The 22,910-nt window shown below is 45.2% G+C and overlaps 1 protein-coding gene across 1 annotated transcript in view; it reads right to left on the bottom strand.

Moving 5' to 3' along the window:
* The window catches only part of tanc2b (tetratricopeptide repeat, ankyrin repeat and coiled-coil containing 2b), a gene marked incomplete at its 5' end in the record, with an annotated part of 69,254 nt that overhangs the window by 16,009 nt on the left and 30,335 nt on the right, over positions 1-22,910 (bottom strand). The window contains 9 exons of the mRNA XM_079237514.1: positions 206-375; positions 1,367-1,598; positions 3,426-3,550; positions 3,749-4,030; positions 5,184-5,222; positions 11,261-11,392; positions 16,524-16,772; positions 17,427-17,598; positions 21,186-21,334. Of these exons, the coding sequence (XP_079093640.1) occupies positions 206-375; positions 1,367-1,598; positions 3,426-3,550; positions 3,749-4,030; positions 5,184-5,222; positions 11,261-11,392; positions 16,524-16,772; positions 17,427-17,598; positions 21,186-21,334 (1,550 nt within the window). The remainder of the gene's footprint in view (positions 1-205; positions 376-1,366; positions 1,599-3,425; positions 3,551-3,748; positions 4,031-5,183; positions 5,223-11,260; positions 11,393-16,523; positions 16,773-17,426; positions 17,599-21,185; positions 21,335-22,910) is intronic.

Genomic DNA, 22,910 nt, shown 5'->3' with positions numbered 1-22,910 from the left:
ACAAGCGTTCAGTCAAATTTAAATTGTTCATTTAAAAAAATGGTCAAAAATAAAGTGTAAAATGCAATGAATAACTAGTCTATATGTATGTATTCCTCATGAATAAATAAAATAAAAAATATTGTTTTTACATTAGATTCAATATGAAGCGGCAGATACAAAGAGCTGGAGAATAAAACTCCTGAATGACTGACTGTCTCTTTACCTGCAACGTGGTTCTGACCGTCACCACCAGTTTGAGCCAGGGAGGGAACTTGTTGATGGTTTTGCTGAGGAAGGACACAATGGTGTCTCCGTAGTCCGGCTTGTGGAACTCTGCCTCGTTCAAACCGTCTATGAGGATGATGAGGTCCTCCTCAGAGTTGATCTTCCTCTCTGAAAGAGAACGGCGCACATAAAAAAATACATTTGTATACAAATGATGGTGATGAAACACAATCTCATGCTTGGAGGTTCATTCGTAAACTTGTAAGCAACAGATTAACAAAAAATAAATCAAATGTGCTTGATGTTTCCAGAGCTTTTAATCACATTGAATGGCCTTCCTCAGCAGAAGCTTGGAAACAGCGAGTGAGTTCGACCTTCAAGCTACGCCACAATGTCAAATTTCATTTAAAAACTAATCATCACATATTGGGTTTTTGTCTCTATTTAAAATGAAAGCGTGGAACAATCTCTCCTGAGAAGCTTTGTTTGGTCTGATAAATTGTGAGCTTTAAAAAAAAGAAAGAAAAATCAGCTCCAGCATCGAGATTAACAACTTTGATCTTGATTATATTGAACACAACGTGCACAAGATGCATCTAATATCACGCACCAGGGATTCGAGTCAAACAATAGATTGAATGCTGGGGTCTGAAGAGGCATCAAATTACAAATTGCCAAAAGCACTGCATTTGAATGTGAGAAAAATTATTAAAATAATTCACACAATCCAGTTTATCATGAAGAATGTGACGATATTTGTCCAAGAGAGCAAATAAACTGAAGAGTAGAGCTATACAATAATGTATTATGTATTGTATTGTTAAATGATAAAAAAATCGATACAAATACAACTTTTTTTTGTACAAATATATAAATTGTCTTCATGAAATTAAATATTTACTTCACACAGATTAATTGCATGAGAATATTTTTCCTTTTCAACTTTTTTGTTGAAAAGTCAGGCCATGGAATAAAGTCTACACTGCATATCTTATCTTATAATTTGTGTACACAGCATTATACTTGTTTTCTACAATAAATATATCCCGTGACTGTTCTGATCCCTGTGTGTTGGGGCACAAGTCGCTCCGAACCCATTTGAATTTGGGAAAGGTGAAATTGAAATCCCTTTTCGAGGACGAAGACTTTGTGCTTTCACCTTTGTAAAGCGCGTCCAGGGGCTCCAGCACCCCCCTCCTGAAGGAGGCCAGGGGGTCCTGCACGCAGGAGCGCAGACTCAGGATGCTCTGGAGGTGCGGCTCCCTCAGCAGCTGCTCCCTGTAGGCGACGAGGTGCGGCGAGCGGCACAGCAGAGCCGCCACGTTGTGCACGAACTCCGGCACCAGGCAGGTGTAGGCGTTATCTGCCTGGCAGTAGTGGTACGCCACCACCTGGGGGCGACAGAGAGTTGGGAGAAGATCACTCAGAGAAACATAAAAAAAAAAAAAAGGGTGAACGCTTCCAGTGCTCTTCTGGTAATCCGAACCATGACCAACCTTTGGGTATTGCAACAAACTGAGGATCAGTGTCGGGTGGGAGTGGGAGTCAGGTGACAACACTTTCAGAAATAACGTTTCTCCCAGAGCTCACAGACTGTTTCCCAACGTCTACTATACAGCGACAACTCATTTGGGATTGAGTCAACTTCATGGTGGATGATTGCAGTATAATGAAACATAATACTTCTCGTTTCGCTGTACGGTTTTATATTCATAATTCATCGCCTTCCGGCTGCCAAGAGGGACTGACTCGGAGTCAACTCGTGCACGCTCATGTGTTAGATGACTGCGGCACGGAGGAGTCAAGTGTTAAACTGTCGGGCTTTCACAGCCGTGCACTTGAAACACGGTTATGATTAATTACATGAATGAATGCGTCTTTGTGCGGAGACGCGGCGGCGTCAGAGGACGGTCGAGAGGCAGGTGAGTGTCCCGCGAGCTCAGTCCACAAAACAATGGTGACTGAGACGTCACAAAGAGTTTGACTTGTTCAAAAGGCAGCAATCAGAGGGCAGTGAGGAAAAGAAGATAAAACAAAGAAGAAGAGAAAGACCAATCAAAATGAAATGCTAATTTTTGGACACAATGGGATAAAGGTCTTTAAAACAAAAGGGGTGAAAAGGGGGAGTGAGCTCCATTATTAATGCACAGAGTTAACAAGATCTAATAGCTTGGCTGGGAAATGGCTTTCTGCAGGTATAAATATTTCATAAGGCTCCCTGGCAAAGTTGCTTTTTCTTTTTTAAACACATCTGCATAATGCATCAGGCTGGGACCGGGGATGCAGATGGCTGAGCAGCATGGGAGCGGGACCGAGGTGCGACAGCAGACGGGAAGAAGAGCGGGAAAGAGAGGCGGCTTCACGCGTCTCAAGTTAAAAAGGTAAACTCTCCAGTTACGGTGCTTTAAAAAAAAGTCAACATTTAACACAAAGAAGAGAGAGAGAAATAAAAAACTAAGTTCCAGCTTATCTGCGGTTAATTTGAAGTCGACCACCTCGGGGAGCGAACTCTGCGTGAGTCCATGAAAGCTTAGGAGCCGTGTCCGCGCTCGTACTTTGGAAACGCGTTTTCAAAAGAGCGAATCAGTGGCTAACCTGCCACCTCTGTTGTCGCTAATTGAAAAATTAAGACATTAAAAGAAGCCATTTATAATATTTTTTCTTCCAATTACCGACGGACAGAGGGCTGGAAATGTCACGCTTAACCACAAACACAATAAAATATACTATTCAGCAATGTTTCCTCTTCACAATCATGTGTGCAGTTTTACACTTTGATAACGAAAATATGAGAGGAAGAACTGACAATACAGTAGAATGCAAATTAGTTTTCTTTGATATAACATTTTGGCAATTAAATCTATATTTTTTCATTTCGCACAGCTGTGAAAGCAAAAAAAGAGAAATGGAGGTGTCGGGAGGTAGACATATTTATAAGAGGCTCAGGCTTGTGCACTTATCTTCTTCGTAATACACAACCATCAATTGAAAGCTGGAAATTGCATACTGAAATCACTACAAGCGCAGGTATATTTGGAGCAAATGGCTGATAAATAGATCGTATGCATCTGTAAAAGAAGCCCGTGGGAGGAGGAGAAGATAAAATAAACACCGACCACATCGGAGTGTTTAGGTACTTGAAAACAAATGTCTTTTTTGTTTTTGTCTGTGAATCAGAGGCTGAAATGAGAGTGCACGGTCGCAGGTGTATCTGGTACCTGAGACGCCAGCCTCCTCATGGCTTCCTCCTGACGTCGCCTCATCTCGGGGGTCCCGGGACAGCTGCCTCCTCCCAGGGTGCCGTGCGTGGGCTGAGGCTGAGTGAGAGGGAGCCCCTCTCCATCTGGACACAAGACAGCACCGTGTGAGACATTCATGCCATCTTTTCGCACCGCTTGCTCTCAAAATAAAAAGGTCGAAGCGAGACTATCAGACATTTATATACAATACGAACATTCCAGGAAAGAATCTTAATCGGTTTCCAGTCTTCACGGGTACATAAAAGCACTCTAATCACATGAAGGAATGAGCGGACGCCTACGTTTGGGCGAGGCCTGCGGGCTGTCGGAGGCGATCTGTCTCATGCGGGTGCCGTGGCAGCTGAGCGCCACCAGGCGGGACACGATGGCGGTCTTGCCGAAGCCGATGTTGCCCACCACCGCCACGCCGCGGTTGGTGCTGGCGTTGGGGCTGTTGAGGTGGGCGTCGATCTCCTGGAAGAGCCACTCGCGGCCCGTGAAGACGGAGTCCATGGTGATGCTGGGCACCTCGAACAGCAGAGGCTTGAGGGCGATGTCTTGAGGCCGATAGGGTGCAAAACGCACTGGAGGGTCAAGGAAATTAAGAATTAGAGGTATAACGTTTTACAATCAAGGGTCTTCCCCCTTTCTTGCAGTAAAATATGATATCGGGCGAGTTACTGTGTCTAAAAAGCCCCAATATTAACGTGATAGTAATACTTTGGTGCATACATTTGGTATATGATTAACAACATATGACTGCGAACACACAAACACCAACATATCTATGCATAAACATGTGTATGCAGTAGTAGTACATGTAGTTCTCATATACAAAAGAAAATGTGTTTATGTAGATTTTAAGGTTACAAATATTTTTTAAATTTAATTTAACATTAACGGTTGACATTACAGAAAAAAAGTGAATAACCTCGTGGAAAGTGCTCCTTCTGAGATTAAATATATACTTATGGGTCAGTGATTCCTACGTGAAAGAAATATGATTGTGTGACAAACGGCGCTCTTCAGTCCTTTAAAGACATTATGGAAGAATGGGCCAGGTGTAAAATGTGCTCTGGAGGTTAAATTTGGGAAATAAAACGATTTTACTTTAATCTCACTTTAAACTAAAGAAAAAATAGGAATAATCGTTCATGTTGAGAGCAAGAAAATGTAGCTTAAGAACTCAAAGGGGATCACTTTTAAGATTCAGATTTGTTTGCTTTGAGCTCATTTTTTTGCATAAAAAGGGATCGACTACTTTAACAGCCGACTGTTGATTTTACTCACATGGGGGATTCATTAAACTCAAGTCCTCCAGAGGTTGCACATCTTTTCAGCCCAACATATGGACCATTAAAGACTAATGAGGCCAAAATGAATTTGGTACGAGCTTCTGAAGCCGTGTGATGAATTCAGTGTAAAATTCAGTTCGGCTGCTTCTGGGTGTCATCTCCCGGGTGCCGTCTTTTTAAAACTCGATTTCAGAGTATAAACATGCTCTCTTCTATCTTGGTGTGTCGTTTCTTTAAATGGTGCATCAGCATCCGCTAATTACGCCTGATTGAGAATGTGAGTTGTGCGTTAATAATCCAAATGCTCTGCTGGCAAGAGTGTATGTGTGTGTGTGTGTGTGTGTGTGTGCAGCTTTGACTTGTGAAGCACTGGCCAGCAAGCTTTGCGGCCGCGAGCAGAACCTGCCGCCTGATACAACAAATTCAAATTAAAGAAACTTACGTGACTGGGATTGCCAGGCATGGGTGTTATTAGCGGAAGCTGTGACGAAGAGCAAGCAGAAGAGAAGAGAGACAGTGAGGACAGGAATGGGAACTGGCAACAGTGTGTAGCTCAATATGAAGACAAAAAAAAAAAAAGGAAGCAGACAACAGCATCAGCACATCATGTCAGAAATATGGGGAACCTACACACCGGGGTCGATTACTAATTGAAATCCTTTGAATTACATCGAGCGTATTCCCGAGCTGGTCTGGAGGGGAGGTTGGAGACGGTTGGCTCTTTGGGGAGAATCTAATTGGTTCCATCGCGCCGTGCAAGATCAATCAATCTCCATTAAAAATAAAGAACTGAACACAGTTCTGGTAGTAATTCGACCCTTCGGATGGGGAACTCCAACCTCAACTCCACACACTGCTGTGTGTGAACTACAGGCTGCTAAAGGTAGACACATCTCAACAGAAAGTACCTCAGGACAGGAGAAATCCCAAATTTGGAGCTGTTACAGAAAGCATCAGACAAACTGTATAGTCGGATTTACACTGAAGTATTTCTTCTGGTTCCTTTACGGGGTTCCCGCTCTTTTCTAGAGATCATTTCCCAGGACCTTTTCAATAACCTATCTATGAAATCATCTCTAATAACAGAGCTACACACTCTCAGCTACCAGGGGCTAATATTGGCATTTGAAGGACAAAGGAGCTTTCATTATTCCACTAAAGTTGTAACCTTGACGTGACATCATGTGACGAGACACACATAACTATTATAATCTACCATTTGAACGCCAACATGACCCCGAGACGGAACTTAGCCCTCAAACCCTGAAGGGTAAAAATATAATGTAAATAATTTTCCAGGCTTTTCCAGATCATTTGACTTCATCTCTGATTCTCCTCGCGTTTTCCATGAAATAACTGCTGATCAGCTGACAGCCAGGGCAGTAGCTCTTTTCACCCTCTGCAGCACACTGGGAGTCAGAGCTGTGGGAAATATGCATCATGCATTACACACTGGTCGGATGCGATGGTGAGAGCGCGCAGGATTTATTGTGTTATTGTGTCGGCAGAAATCTCTATACTGTGTGCAGGTACAGCGCTGCAAAATACATCAGAGGGCAGGAAAGGAAGGAAGGGAGGGGAGGGGTTGCATTAGAGCTGCATGTCTTCTGTAAACGACTCCAGTGTGCTGATAAGGAGCAAGGCTTCATCACATAATGAGATGATATTGCGCTTTACGCTTCCTTTGACCATACAGCACTCCAAATGCTTTCTTCTTCTTCTTCTTCTTCTTCAGGAATGCTAATTATCACCGCAGAGTGAAAAGAAACGTGATGATCCCGCTAAAAGGATGTTTGTACTTATATGCAATCAGCAAAAAGTACAAACAGGAAGACCTGGGAGTGGGTGAAGCTTGTTTTCATACTGACTTGCATGGCCAGCTCTGCATTTTACTGCACTGAGCTCTGTGCCAGCTGCAGCCCAATGTAATAAAAGACATTTCATCCATATTCCCCCGTTAGATTATTTTAGTGCAAACTCAACACACACATACGGTCAGAGAGACATAAAGAGACAGAAGGCGACCACTCTGTTCCGTCTATAACTCACAAACTGATGTAATATTCTTCCAGTCGGGAGTCAGAATGGTCCTGATGCAACACAAGTGATGGGAAATGCAAAAACTACCCAATGCTGCCATTTATAATACCGAAGGCCACTGAAGTAAGAGGCTAAATACCCACTGCTGCTCTGTTTTAAGTGCTTGCTAATCCAATTATCATGGGGTTGCGGGAGAGAGTGAATGCCAAACGGGCCTGTAAAGCTCCTTCCGTCCTCGTGGAATTGCTAAACACACCCTCGCAATATCGGCCGCCATCCTCCAAACGGCAGTAACGATTACACCGCTTTGTGCGCGCTAAGTCGTGCAGCCACTACTGCTCCGCTGGGTCGGGTCTTCCACTGAAACATGGCAACCGTGTTGTGAACGCGGGGCTGAGGGAGATGTTTTTCCAGGATGGTGAAAGCAAAAGTGTGTGTGAGAGGAAGAGAGAGAGAGAGAGAGAGAGAGAGGGAGGAAGATGGATGGATGGCAGTTGCTCATAACCCTCAGGCGACATAAAGAGAGGTATCACTCCACCGCCCCTCGTCTACCACCAACCCCTCGATGGCCAGACGGAGCGAGAGTCTCAGACGTTTTAATTATTCACCAGGTGATGATGACTCACGGTGGCTGAGCAGCCTTGAGAAGGAGGGAGGCGGGAGGAGGGGAGGAGAGGAGAGGAGGCACAGAGGTGGAGGAAGAGAGGGGATGATGGGGAGGAGGAAGAGGAAGAACAGCAGTTGAGACGATCTGCGGAGGGTCATCTTCGGTCAGGTGACTTCTCTTATGGCTGATGTGGGAGTCAGTTTGCTGTCTGTTTGACAACCAGTTTAAATTCCAGGTATTTCCTGCAACAGTGGATGTAGAGCTACAGCTAATGCAACACCGACAGGTTCTTACATAATTTCTGTTAGAGAAAAAAATGAATCTTATGTAATTTGCGGAGTCGGAGCAAGCAAAATAAACCTGGACGAGTTTATGGGTAATGTGTTTTTTTTTTCTTTTGGGAAATGACTTCTAATCTTCCTTATGGAGGCATTTAACACAAACCGTTTACTGACTTAACTTCACGTCTTGCAGCCACGCAACAAGGAAACAAGTATGTCAGTATGTTACGTAAGATGTAAAGCCCTCAAAATAACAGACTTGAATTAAATGTCGCATCTAGAATTAAAGATAGTTTAATATTAAAATGCATTTATCAGATTGCAGACGACAGATTAAGGCGCTGGTGTCCGACAAAAAGCAAAACAGCAGATAGAGGCCAGATAATCATCCAAAAGTTGGCAGTTGACGTGTTGCAAACGTGTGCACTGTTGTCAAATCCAGACTAGTCATCTGACTCACTTGACTAAATCAGCAATAGTCTGTGTTTTCTGTAAATAAATGTGAACTTTAAAGAGTCACTTTAATCAAACTAATGTGGATCTGCAACCGTTTCTTTCAACTGAACATTAATCTGTATTTTTCCCATTAAAAGACCACAACAATATCTTAGTCAATGCTTTCTTTAGCCTCAGTCACCTCCTGAATCAGCTGGGCATTGTAGTTTCCCACAAACTTTACTCAAACACGAATAAATGCATTTGATGGGACTATTTTTTAGCTGTGGATTAATACACACTTGGAGCTCGAGTGTGTATTTACAGCGACCGGATGTTGTATGTGGGATTGACTCAAAATAAACTCCATTGTGTTCATCAACAACAATGGAGGTCTGTGGCACAGAGGGATCCTCTGCGTCAAGCTTCTGGATAGCCTCAGACAATGTTTTGCTGTTGGTGCTTTCATGGGATTTGTTGAGGAGGAGCAACATAAACAGCTTTACCCTTTAAATGTCTGATCAATTACAGTGCTAGCCTGAATTTCCAAGACTTTTTTATTTAAGTTGCATCCACAGCCAGTGAGTATATATATATATATATATATATATATATATATATATGGAGTAATAAAACCAGAGAGCGACAAAGACAAAGACAAAGAGAGAGAGTCAGAGTGAAGATAAACGAGGGAGATGTGTGTGCGGTGTACAGTTATGCGAGTGAGTTTGCGGTGAATAGATAAGGTGGGTGGTAAATCTTAGAGGTAGGCAGGCAGGAGCACAAGAAGGTCCATTACAGTCTGACTCACTCTCCTCAAAACAGCAGCACAGCTCGGGCCCCCGATGGCCGCTCGGCATCAAAAGAAGCTAACAAAAAACGACAGGAGAGAGAGAGAGAGAGAGAGAGAGAGAGAGAGAGAGAGAGAGAGAGAGAGAGAGAGAGAGAGAGAGAGAGAGAGAGCTGCATCCGTCAGCTGGTTAACCACCTGACCAACACATAACTAACCGCATTCAGCTGTGTCTGAAGCACAACAACCACCGAGCCTCTCTCTGTGACGCATCACGTGTTAAAACGTGTGCGCTTTGTGAGGCACGAGGCTACGGATGTTGTACACGCAGGTAGAACGAGCTACATTTCTATTTAAAATCGATCTGTGGCTCAGAGGTCGAGCGGGACGACTTCCCGCTAGGCTCCTCCCATCCCAAGTGTTGAAGTGTCTCTGGGCAACATACCGAACCCGAGGGCTTTGCTGTCGGTGTGTTTAGTTTAGTTTAGGTCCTGATGGGCAGGTCGCAGCATGCATGGCAACCTCTGCCATCAGTGTGTGTGTGTGTGTGTGTGTGTGTGTGTGTTTACATGGACTGTAAAGCGCTTTGAGTGGTCAGAAGACGAGAGAGGCGCCATATAAAAGTAAGCTAATTTACCATAAATGTCTTGGAGATCAGGACTGAAGGAAAGTTCACGGCGATCCCGTCCGTCCGGGACAAATTTATCACCTTCCCTTCATTTATTTATGCATTACACGTTTATAAAGGGTAATAAAACCGACGGCGTCCCTTGTTTATGGGATGTTATGGACCGTTTCGAAATGCAGGACAGCTGTTTCAAACGTGGTCTCAACCACAGGTGTTTTACCCGCATTTCTGTCTCCATCACTTGTTGCCACGACTGTTTCCTCCTTGTTTGAGTAGACGGCACTAGGTAGCCTGTGTTGGCTCGTTTTTTTTTTGGCAGTTTGTCATGAGCTCCGAGGAGACCGCATTTTTTCAGTGAGAGAGAATTTCATTTATTTTTCCTGTCATGATTTCGATGTGCATGCAGCTCCAGTCTCAGCTAGCCAGCCAGAAGCAAACGGGTTACCACAGGGCAAAATATACAATTTGTATTTCCATAAGTTGTCATTTATGAAAGGGCCCCAAAATGAACACCGTAAGGGGAACACTTTGTTACTATGGAACGATCCAAAGCTTTTTGTTTGTGTCGGCGGTTAATCACTGTGACCTTGATCACTGTAAGCGTTTTCCACTGTGCTTTCACTATTAGATACATATCTATGTGTTTTGATTGGGTGGCTTGAGAAGGCAAAAGGTCAGCCAAACATTGACCCTTTAAGCTTTTTTTATCATAGTATTTATCATCAGATCATGAGGACTTTGCCCTCATGTGATCTACAGGAAAAAAACTAAACCTGTGTTCTCCAAGCGGCTGGCCTTCCCGCCGTGTCTCCCTTCCGCCTCGCTCTCTCTCTGCCTCTCCCGGTGAAACTGCAGGAGCGGTGCACTCAGGGAGGCTCTGACACTGATCCGAGGAGGCAGAGCGCATGCTAGGACGCAGTCGGTTGGCTTGTAAACACACTTGGTTGCCCTGAGAGGAGGAGGGCTGAAACAAGTGGCTCTGGCATTAACAGTGAGACATTCAGAGGAGCTCACCTTTTTCTTTACCTTCCTTTCTCTCTCTCTCTACCTCTCTCTTTTCCGACACTCTTTCACCCCGCATCTGTCTGCGGCCATCTGCCTCAGGCAGGAGCGAATCACATCGCGGCTCAGTCGAGCGCACTCTCCGCTAAGTGGGGTCTTAACAGGTGTTTAAAACACACGGGGACGCATATTTGTGTTCGCTCGGGTGGCAGAGGGCTGCCATTACGGTGCTCATTACCGACTAAGTGACTGAGGAAGAAGGGCGAGGGGACACATAATGTTGTGACACGTGGCCATTTGGGGAGAAGGCTGAGGAGATTTGCTGTGCGTCGCTAGACTTGGCACGCTGACTGTCAATGTTAAGCACAGACAGATTTTTAGCTTAGTGGTGACACAACCTGACAAAACGCTCTTTATGCACCCCTCACATCTCTCTCGCACACACACAAACTCACACACACACACAATCTGCAGAGTCCACCACAACCAGGCATGCAGACGTCTCCATTTGAAAAATGTCACTTTTCAAAAATAACTAGCTCGTAATCAACTTCTAAGTTCAATGCTTCGACTTTGTCGCCTGCACATATGGACATACGTAAGGTCTTACACTTACAGTGCAGTATCTCAGCTTCTGGTGTGCATTTTAAATCCTAATTTGGGGCGTCATCAGCGGAGGTTTCAGTTGAGAGTGTGTGTGTTGTGTGTGTGTGTGCTGTCTTCATCTCTTGCTTACCTCTCAGGTCCTGCCCGGAGCGACCCGGCCCGCAGGTGGTGCTCTGTCTGGGCATGCGCAGCGACGTGCGCAACGGAGTGTGTCTCTGCTCATCCAGGTACGCCAGGTCCTCCAGGTGGGCTGAACTAGTAGCTGTAGTTGTGTGAGCGAGTGTGTGTGAAAAAGAGAGAGAGAGAGAGAGCAGGAGGTTTTAGAGGAAGAGGGGAAAGAAAAAAGATACTATCGTCAGAACACTGAGAGGCACACAATCAAACCCTTAATATATATATATATATATATATATATATATATATATATATATATATATATATATATATATATATATATATATATATATATATACACACACACACACATCTCCCGCTCTCAGACGTGTAACTCCTACAGGGAAGAGCGAGCCGGCCCTCCACGGTTCTGTCCTAAAACTCCTTCCTCTCGGTGTCAGTCACGCGGCAGGGAGACAGATGCCATCAGGCCCCTCTCAGGATTAATTAGCTCAGCAGACAAATGTCTTATTCATGGAGTGAACGCCGTCTGACGCCGGCTGCTGATTGTTTCGCACCGTGCCGTGTCTTTGGGGGCCGACGCTCGGAATCAGTGAATGTTAAACGAGATAAGACGCCGCCGGCGCGAGAGAGCAGCGGACTTGATTCTCCGCCGCACCTGAACCCCAGTGAAGAGGCGGGAGAAGAAACTCGCAACGATGAATTCCGGGAGACGAAGGTTGATGGGTCATTACATTAATGTGACGTCATGGACGGAGCAGATTGTTTGTCTCTTTAAAATAAGCCAACACATGCTCCGACAGGAAATCTGGTTCGAATAAACCCTTCGAATGCAGAGATAATGGAAAAGCTGCAGAGACGGTGATCGAGGACAGAATATTAAATTAACCACAAACTAGTTGTTTGGGAAATCTCTGAGAAACATTTTTCTGGGGACCTTTAAAAAAGGTGCTAAATTCAATATTCAGTGCATTAATAGAGCAGCAAACAACTATTGTAGATGTGAAGATGTATAGCGGAGCAATGACCGCCTGAGCAGAGAAGGAAGTCGCTCTCCCTCATAGCTAGCTGCTCTGCACTGTTACCTCCGTCAGCACTGTTGCTGTTGTTTGCACTGTTAGCTTCTTGCACGTTAGCGCTGCTAGACCGTTAGCGCTGTTTGCAGCCTTAGCGCTGCTAGAACGTTAGCGCTGCTTGGACGTTAGCGCCGCTAGACCGTTAGCGCTGTTTGCAGCCTTAGCGCTGCTAGCCGTCAGCGTTGTTTGCAGCCTTAGCGCTGCTAGGACGTTAGCGCTGCTAGCTGGTAGCAGCAGGCCCAGCCGTCGCCATGTTGTGAGCCGTTATGGAGGCAGTCCCTCAATACGCTCCGACTTTGGAAGTAATTCCTGTTAATTATAATTGGAAAAAAAATATCAATTATAAGACTTGGGAAGATTAAAAAGTCAAATAGGAAAGTGTGTCAAATAATGAAATTAACAGGTTGTAAACAAGTTAAACTACTTAAACCGAGTGCACCTAATGTCGTAATAATCCTTAATAAATTGGTCTCTGAACTGTGATTGTTGTTTTCAATGGACAGTTTTATGCAAACATCCAAAAATAGTCAGATTCATCAAAACCCGTCTGCTCAATCTGACTGCTTGTGTTTCTTATCCCATCTGGAATCAGCAATTAACTTGGTGAGTACAACGTTACCATGAGCGATAAAACGGACTAATAACATGGTTTCATCTGATCAGAGCTGGGAATGTATTTTTTTTTTTTTAACTATACCTGAAATACTCTGCAGTCCTGACATGCCAAGTCAAATTAAAAGTGTGACTGTCATCTTCTGTCTCTTACTCCAGTCTCTCCACAAAGCAAGCCACAGTAATCCGGCAGTAATGTGGCAGGTCTCTGAGCCCGCCACCTCTCACCAGCACCTCTGATCCTGTCCCTGATTTAAAGAGTGGTTTCTGTGCCTCTGGAGTAAAGCTCAGTGAAGTCCTGAGCGTGGGCGAGTCACCATAGATGCAAAAAATGAGCCACATGGGTTTCCCAAAATGGAGGGAAAATGGCAGCTGGGAATGCTGGAGGCTTGGCCCTGATGGGAATGTGGGTGCCGGGCATCCAACGGAGCTAAAAGCGGAGACAGTGGAAGCATTAATCTGCTGCTAAACCAAGGAGGAATGACTCAAGGCCACAGGGTTGGAAAGGCTCCTTATTTCTCTCTCTTTCAACTGTGTTTGAATGTGAGGAATCAAATCTGTGTGCTCATCACCTCTATCTGCAATGCAGCAGGCTGCTGGGGATCGCATTCACAGTTCCTGAGTCAATGCGCTAAGACTGCACACATAGTGAAAGGAAATAAAGAGGCAACGGCAACAAACAAAAAAAAAAAACAGCATGGAAGAGGGAGACTGGGAACGAGTCTAACTGTGCGGCCCTCAGCTCGACGACAGCCACATCAGACACTTCCTGTTTCAAAGAGCGACTGATGAGCGTGAACGCATGCATGCACACGCACACACACTCAAAAAGGCGAGCTGGGCTGCCGTCCAGAGCCAGTCACAGTATCAGCCGGGGAGCCGACGAGTCATCTCAGATCGGGGGCGGCTGCTGGTGCTCTAAACGCCTCGCCATTCTCCTCTCATCTCCCCGAGAGATGACTTGTGACGATAAATAATGGAGGTCCTGCTACTTAAACAACTATATTTCCGGGTGTTATACAGAGTATGTAAGCAGAGGTGGGATGATCGGGGGGAAATCAATGACACTTGTCCGCCCACCAAATTGAGAAATGTTATCTCTCGGTTCAGTGGTTATCTTAATTTAGTGAATTTAGAGACTGTAGAAGGAGTTCGCTGAATAATCTCACAGTGTCTTTTATGCCTCTTTCGTTTGTGCATGAGTAGGAATCCAACAAGGCAATTATATAGATTCTCCAACAAGGCATTTTTAAAGGGTCAGTTCATCCAAATGACTATATACAGCCCACTTTGTATTTGCCGAGGTTTTGAGATGTCTGAGATTTGTGCCTCCACACGGATACTATGGAGGGACTGATGCAACTGGACTGGAGGTACGGAAAACAACATCACGCGTGTGAAAGCGGAGCGGAGAAAGAGGGCCTTGGTACTCGGGGACAGTGTCTTTTTTTGACCTTGCCTCATGTGGATCACACAACTTTACTCTCATTTAAGGATTTAGTAATGAGAAAATAGTAATGGATTCCTTACTTACAATTCTTCACTGAATGTAAACTCAAAAAAACAAATTACATTTCTGATGAGCTAATTTATAAATGGTCTCAAACGAGCAGCAGAGCAACAGGAATACTCTGTCTTGGTTACTCCTTCCTCCATATCCATCCTCAGCTCTACCAACGCACTGCCTTCATTAGGTAATAGAGGAGCCACCTCCCTCCTCGTCTTCCTCCCCAGTCGCCTTCTGCTCTCGCTCCGTATCTCTCTCCCTCTCCCCACACTCACACACACACACACACACACACACACACATCAAAGTCAGTCTCTCTCTGTCACTCTGGGGGATAGAAACGGTTAATGCCTTGGGCTTTGATGTTCCACTGCTGTGTGAGCCCAGCCAATCCTCAGCCTTCCATCCCTACATCATCTAATAACTCTTTGTGGAGGAAGAGAGTGAGAGGAAGAGGGAGAGGGAGAGAGAGAGAGAGCAAGAGAGATTATGAAACTCTGCTTTCACTCCTCTTCCACATGAATCCATCTTCCCAACACAGGATTCCTGTTCATAACAAATTCATTTATAAACATAATGCCTTTTCTTCTTCTCGCTGCATCTCTCTCTCAATCTCTCTTTTTATTTTTTTGCATCATCTGCGGCTTATAGTACGTCTTTATAGTTGGCCTCCGGCTCCTTTTGAAGGTCTGGGTATTGCAGGGCGGAGATGAGATCGAGGGTGAATCTCTAAATCGCGGCGCTGCCAGACGGCGGTGTCAAACAGCGGAACATGACCGGCATAAAGAGAGGGGTCGTAGCCGCGGCGACGAGCACATCACGGTGTTTAGTGAGATATATGTCCGCCGTACGTGCGCAGCACACTTTCTCGCCAGCGAGGAGCGGGTGAAGTGCATGGCGGGGCTCATCGTCTGCAGCAGCCTCCTCTCACGATGAGAACAATAACACAATCAGGGCCCATTAGGAATCTGCCTAATCGGCCCCAGTGTTATGAAACTGATGTTTTTACTCATTTACATTTTTGGGAGCCTGCAATGAGAAACACACATCAATGAGACCTCTGACAGCAACACAAATGTCTGCTTTTCTTATGTGATATTCTCCCCGCCGCAGTATGTTCTCCTTCTGAAGATGTTTTTTGTTTTCCGTGGTTTTCGATCCACACCGCAGGGTTGCGAGAGAAAACACCACTGCAGATTTGCAGCTATACCCCCTAAAATTTCAACATAAAACCCCTTTGAAATTTGAGAACAATCGTTGTTTTCTCCCTCGATAATTAAACCATGTTCTAAAAGTTACAACAGATTGAAAGCGTAAGCTGCTTCATCCCAGATATTCAGGAGAAATATGGGCTGGAGCTTTGGGATCTGTTTTGTTCACAGCATACCTGGCCATATGAGCAGATGTAATCTTTTGCTCCTGAATTTGCTGGCTGACATCCCAATAATTGACTAAAGTATGTGATAATTATGGCAAAAATCTGTTGCATAATAGAGCTGCTAATAGAGGGGAAAAGTCCCTCCCCCCCATTCTGTTATTTCAGAAAAGACATGCATGGTAGTCGACGGCGAGAGACAAAAACAATATTTGTCTCTCGCCGTCGACTACCGCGCATACTTCTTTCTGAATATAAGGTCACATCGTGATCCACCAGAAAGGGCGTGACCTCTCCTTAAAAGGATTCTTTAAAGTAGTATTTCTTTGTTAGCTGAGAAAATTCTAGCTTCATTTTGGTAACAAAAAAATGAAGCTAAATGTCACACAGACCATCCTGACATTCGTGGGAACAGGATTCACACAAATGGACAAAAAAAAAGTAGAAGGAAAGGATCACAGCTCATCTCGGGAGGAAACAAGCGAGGAAAGGAAGCTTGAAAAGAGTGAAGAGGGAGCACTAGAGGAGTCAGAAATATAGAAAAAGGGACTCAGAAGCAGCAGCGCAATCCAATTTTGCCAGAGTACCTTTACAGAATTGGTCCACCGCACCGCACATGCACTTGTAAATAACCTTATTTCTGACTTTCATAGGAGAAGAGAGAGGGGGAAAAGAGGAAGGGACTCACCGGCCACAGAGTTGGGGCGGGGCATGAGGTACAGAGGGATGGAGTGGGCAGAGTGGGAGGACATGCTCTCCAGGTTGCGCTCGGGGATTTTGTTGAGGCTGTAGGTGGAGGCGGTCATGTTTTCATCCACCCTGTACAGGAACGAGTCCATGCCTGATTTCTGGGACTGCCACAGTTTCAGGTTCCCCCGGGAGCCCTCGCCGTACTTGCCGCCTCGCTCCATGTTCTCCGAGTAGCTGGTCAGCGTGGCTGCAACAGAACAACGTGGTCGTCAGCGCCCCATACGTCACGCCGCCCTGCATGCAACCTCCCCCGTCAGCTTCCCCACTTATTTACCGTCGAGTTCCTCATCACACTGCAGCTGTTCTCCATTGTTGTGAGTAAACACTCCCTTTGACATCAGCGCTTCAGACTCACCTGCTTTATTTCTAACAATGCAAGAATGCCACAGTTTCCTGTCACCTGGATTGTATTCCTGTGGCGGCGTCTTAACATGACTGCAGTTTGACTGGAAGCTGACCGCACCGTTCGGCTGCAGTCAGGTATGATTTGCGGTTCGGGAAAAAGCATTCAGATTACGACATCTTGAGGTTCAATGGAGACGAGGAGCTATAACCTCAGGCATGTTCCCACTGACTGTGACAAGACATAACTTCCCGGTAAACCAGACTTTGGAGCTTCCCGTCTGAGCAGGTACAGTTGACTACTTCTGTGCCTTTTTTTGTGTGTGCTAAATCCCATGTTTTACAGACATTTGGTTTCTAGCTTTACTTTATCTGCTTGAAATCAAAACAATTCAAAGATTTCTCCACGATACATCCAAGGTGGTTGTTGTGATTGTTCAGAGAGAAATCCCTTCTTGAGGACTTTGTCATTCTTTGTGGATGTGTGTGCGGATCTCACCTATTATCCCGCTGTCCCTGCTCTCCAGGGTTGAGGTGGGACTGGTGACGGAGCCGTAGTTGCCGGCCTGGCCAAGCATGGCAGGGGGGAGGGTGGAGCAGGGGCTGCCTGCAGGGGGGGAGGCAGTGCTGCTGGTCAGGGTGGAGCACGGGCTGATCCTCTGGTTCTGGCCCTGGCAAACACACACACACACACACACGAAAAGCTTTGTTTAACAGCTTTGTTTGATTCCAATAACTCAATCAGAACACACAGCTATGAAAGTCAAAGTACAATGTTTGAACTTTTGATAATCCGAGTCTTATTCAGAGCAAAATGTCACTTCAATATTGCGTTTCTTAAAAGCTTAGCCCTCCTGCTGCTTCATGTAGTCAGTCCTTCAAAGGATTTTCTCTCCCACACGCATACAAAAACACACAAATAATAATTATAACAAATACTAATTTGTAGCTTTTAGAGAGCTTCACAAATCACAAATTAGACACACCCAACACTAAACACCAAAACAGTGTATTTACACACACACACAAATAAAATATATTTTCTCCAATAATGTTAATAAATAGCACCTCTAACACCCTAAAATCACTTCACAAATGTACCTTACAACACGGCTACTGTATGGCACAAAACAAACACACATTGGAGAGTTTAATCCACGCATAAGGGATTTAAACTGCAACATTTTAAATGCAGGAAAACAGCAATTTACCCTTTAAAAAAGAAAAAAGAAAAAGGGAGTGGCTTTTCCAAAATCAGATTCAGCACAGTCCCAAGGCACATGTGAGGCTGTGTACTGTAGTTCTTCACTAAGTGTATTTAACTTCAAATGACTACTATTATTTGGACAGAGAGAACGTTTTTTACCCATTTTCAAGCATATTTTCCTATTAGAGTAAAAAAAAAAAAAAGGTGCTTAAACTGAAATAAAGCCCTCAATATATATATATATATATATATATATATATATATATATATATATATACATACACATATATATATATTGTCAGGTTGCCAACTTGGACTTGGTAGAATATATATATATATATATATATATATATATATATATATATATATATATATATATATATATATATTCTACCAAGTCCTGGCATTGTTTTGGCAACCTGACGTGCCCCTCTACTCTGTCGGCTCAAATTAGGAGACAGGAGAAGGGGGGTGGTGGGCAAAAACAACACTCTGCTGCCTTTAATCTGCAAACACCCACAGACGCACACTCGCACACAAACATCCACACCGAAATGCACGCATGCAGCGTCCACGGAAGTGCAGAGGCGCAAGAGAAAAAACAGTTGCCAAGCGATTACTTTGTGTATCAGAGAGGCGAAACACACGGAGGGCTCTGCTTCACGGGGCTGCTGATGAGTTCAGACCAACGCCGGGGTGAACGGGCTAAATCTAGTCTAGTTTAATCTGCGGGAGGAAGACTGAAGGGACACGCTAAGCTAATACACACGCCCACGCACGCATACACCCGGGAGTGAGGCTGCAACTAACAATTATTTTCATTATCGACCGAAACGTCAGTTATCCGATGACAGGCTTCTCAGGCTGTGGCTCAGAAGATAGATCAGGTAGGTCAATTGATCGTAGAGCCGGTGGTTTGATCCTCGGGTCCACATATAAAAAAATGGCAATTATGTGTGTGTGTTAATGTAAAATGCTTTAGTATAACAACTGCCACATAAATGCAGTCCATTCACCGTTATTTTTAAGATGAATTCATTATTTCAATCCACTACAAAACACCTGAGCCAGAAATTATACCTTTGCAAGACAATTGTGTTCACTGTCAGAGATGCGTTAATTTAAATTGGACTGTATTATATTGACTAGGTCTGAGGTTTTCCCGCTCCTTTTAGGAAAATAAGAGGGGAAGAATAATAGAAAACCGCCAACCAATAACCATTTAGTTGAATTAACGCCTCTCTGAAAGAACAAACTTGCCTTTATAAGATTGTGAGGTCTGTAAACTGGTCCACACGCTGCCCATAACAGCGCATGGCCTCCGCTGAGCGTTTGTGAGTGACAGATCGAGGCAATCTTTCGGACACCGTCGGCCTTCGGCTATCGCCGCGGATGGGGAGTGTCGCGTTTTGCAGGAGCTTGACCCCGAAGCAGACCAAACGTGCACAAAGCACGCAGCGGCACCACAGGGCTAACTGCTGGGCTAACGAGCCGCGCCCCGCGAAGGACCTGACCTCAAACGTCGCACGAGGATCGGATTGAACTCGGAGCGCTGCGTCTATTCAGGGAGCTCGGGCAATTAACCGCACTCCCCGCGAGTTAAGGTCACCTTGTTCCGTCAGCTGTTGAGGTCTCGCAGCAGAGACACCAGCTATTGTAGGAAGTCAACCATGTCAAATGGAAAATGGTGGATTGGTGTTTTACTCAAAAAAAAAAAAAAAAAGCAAAGATAACCCTCATCTAAAGCGGACTGAATTTTTATTCAAAGCAGGTTGCTATCTGCCTGGCTTCCTTGTTAATTAACTAGAGTATAAAAATGGTGAACAAATTGGTTGCGACAGACTTTCAGCATCACGGGTGAGTTTGCGGCATCCTGAAAATATCCAGATTACACTTGTGACTCGAACAGATAACTGAAACGTCTGCTCTCCATTGAAAGACAGCAAATCCCATTCACATTAGGAAAGTCCCAACAAAAGCCCACTCTCTCTAATCCGCTGATAGATGTCGTCTCAAGGCGATCTTTGTCATTTTTCATTTCCCCCTTCATCTTTTTTTGTCGGCTAATGAATCAAACAATCCGGAGAGTTCGGGGCAGATATCTAAATTAATAAGATAGTACTGTGTGCACGATGCAGCTGGTGTGAGTCACGTCTCTAAAAAAGAGCCGCTTGAATAAAGCTCTCTCAATTTATACACCCCCACTGCTACAGCGGCGCTCGCGTCGAGCACAGGCAGTCCATCAGTCTAATCGCTTATCCACACTGCTTTAGTGCAAACTCATACCTATGCCGGCTTTGAACGCCTCAGCAACAGGTTCTCCCCCCCCCCTGTTATTTTGACTCCCTTTCTTTCTGCCGCCACTGTTTTCTCCCGTCGGTTTGGGAAATTCATACCTGTCAAATCAGGTTTAGGTAGAGAAACCAGGGCATCTGCTGCAGAGCTTAGAGCGGGCCCGTTGTGCCAAGAGCTGTTTGTTGCACAACTGCCAAATTCACAAATTGAAAGGTTGTGGTGCGGGAGACAAAACCTTGAACCTGCCGCAACTCAAGAAACTCGCTTTTAATAGGGTGACGTTTAAAAGGCATGGTGGGAAATAATATATAAAAAAACGCAATTAGGCGGGGAGATATCTGACGCTTGATGGAGAGGCTCTGATGCATTCTGAATCTGTCTTTTGATCCGGCAACCCTGACAGCCAAAGATCTGTCAAAACCGAGCGCAAACACAGATATGATGAAGATAAACGTCAAAACGGATCGAATCAGACGACTGGGTGTTTGTTCGAGATCCAAAGCAGATAGAAACGTGTCAGAATCACAGACACACCGAGGCAAATTGATAAGGATAAACCATAACAATAACATGAGGGGATGTAGAAAGTAAAGCGCGCTTGTTGGCGCCAATTGTTCGTCTCAAGCCTGAAGTCTGGAGGGTTTTGTCTACAAAAGTGACGCTTCTTGAAACAAGATAACAGACAAAAAGAGTCTCTCAGTAGCGTCCTCAAAACAGGTGTGATTGTGAGATAAAAAAAAAGGGTGAGGCCAGTACCTGTCTCGCCTCGGGTTCCTCCATGCTGTACTGGGTACCGGCGGGCCCCTCGCTCACTTTGTCTCCCAGAAGGAAACCCAGGCGCGTCATCAATGTGTTGGCTGCCTCGTCCACCGACGGAGGGGGGCCCAGCTCATGGCTTGACTCCCCTGCAGAGGCAGAGAGAGGAGAGAAGGTGGAGGAGGGGAGAGGGAGAGAGGGAGAGAGAGAGAACACATGTGTGTCAGTGGTGGGGAGGAAAAGAACAGCAGCTTGTTTTCACCCCCACCAAAAAAACCTGCTTGTCCGCCACCTCTTTGCCCGGAGACACACAGCGAGTATCTGCTCCGCTCGCTTTGCATCAACAGACCCGGATACAGAGCACCCAGCACCTGCGCTCAGGGCAACGACGTGAAACACCCTCACCTGAGTTGTTTCCCCGTAACTCAAGAGCTGAGCATTAAAAGGCACATTCCACCGTCTTCTTTACATAAAGTTTTAAAAAAACACGAACCCAAAATCCCTTCAGAATCCTTTCACGCTCATTTAGAACAAAAAGAAAAAAGCACTCCTCATACGGCAGCTCCTTCCGCACCGCTCATCACCACGGCAGCTCGTGTGACGTAATGAGATACGCCCTTCACCTGCACGTATGTGTGTGTGTGTGAGAGAGAGAGAGAGAGAGAGAGAGAGAGAGAGAGACTGTGTGTGTTTTTTAAAGACAAAGTGGGTGTGTATCCACCTCTTTATCCTGTTTACAGAGACTCCTCGCTCTGAAGAGAGGAAAGAAAACAGCAGGGTGAGCTTGTGTGAAGATCAGATGATCACAAACCACAAACACACACACACACACACACACACACACACACACACACACACACAGAGGGATTTCAGTTGTCATCTTTGGAGGAGGAACCAACTAAATAAATGACCTCACCATGCCGCCCTATTACCTGGTTACTCTCCACCCATAACAAGCCCTCACTGGTGGTGTCATGTTTTTTTTTAATAACACCTGGCTATCATGTCCTCGGGGTGCCTAACTATATCAGTTTCACTTCATTCACCAAGAGTGTCACTCTCGGAGCTCAAGCTTTCACTAATTACTCACTCTTTTTTTATTCACAACCAGCAGGGTGACTAGTGGATAATTGGATGAACTGGTCTGAGAATTGGCCGAGACATTAATGACATTGAAGCCGGCAGCACGAGATAGCCGGTGTTTAAATAAACAGCAGACAGAGCGGCAGGGCCGGTTCTCTCTCTTTCTCTCTCTCTCTCTCTCTCTCTCTCTCTCTCTCTCTCTCTCTATCTCCCGCTCTCTCTCTCTGGCTCGTTTTCCTGCCGGGCAGGTCGGACCAGACTGGCAGGAAGCGACACAAAGTCCTGACTGACGACCATTAGAAAGTCCCAGCGGCCGCACCACCTCTCTGAAGACAGACAGCTTGTCTAAAAGCATGTGGCCTGCCTCTCTCTCTCTCTCTCTCTCTCTCATCCGTTTAAAGACTCACAGACGGACAGGGCGATCTAAAGCCTGGGCTGCACGCACAGGCAGGCCACTGTCAGGATCCTCATTGGATTGACTCCAAGTCCCTTTGAGAAAGTAAGAAAGTGTTACCGAGCCTCAATAAAAATTTAAAAAAAAAAAAAATCAATAATGAGGTAATCACAGCGCGCATTAGGTCCAAAGCAGCTAATTACGTGCGAGCCGTGATGAGATGGATACAGTGGCTTAGTGAAGCGGCT

The sequence above is a fragment of the Taurulus bubalis genome (assembly GCF_910589615.1).
Source record: "Taurulus bubalis genome assembly, chromosome: 2".
NCBI lineage: Eukaryota > Metazoa > Chordata > Actinopteri > Perciformes > Cottidae > Taurulus > Taurulus bubalis.
Note: the sequence above shows the minus strand (reverse complement) of the source record. Positions and strands in the feature narration are given on the sequence as shown.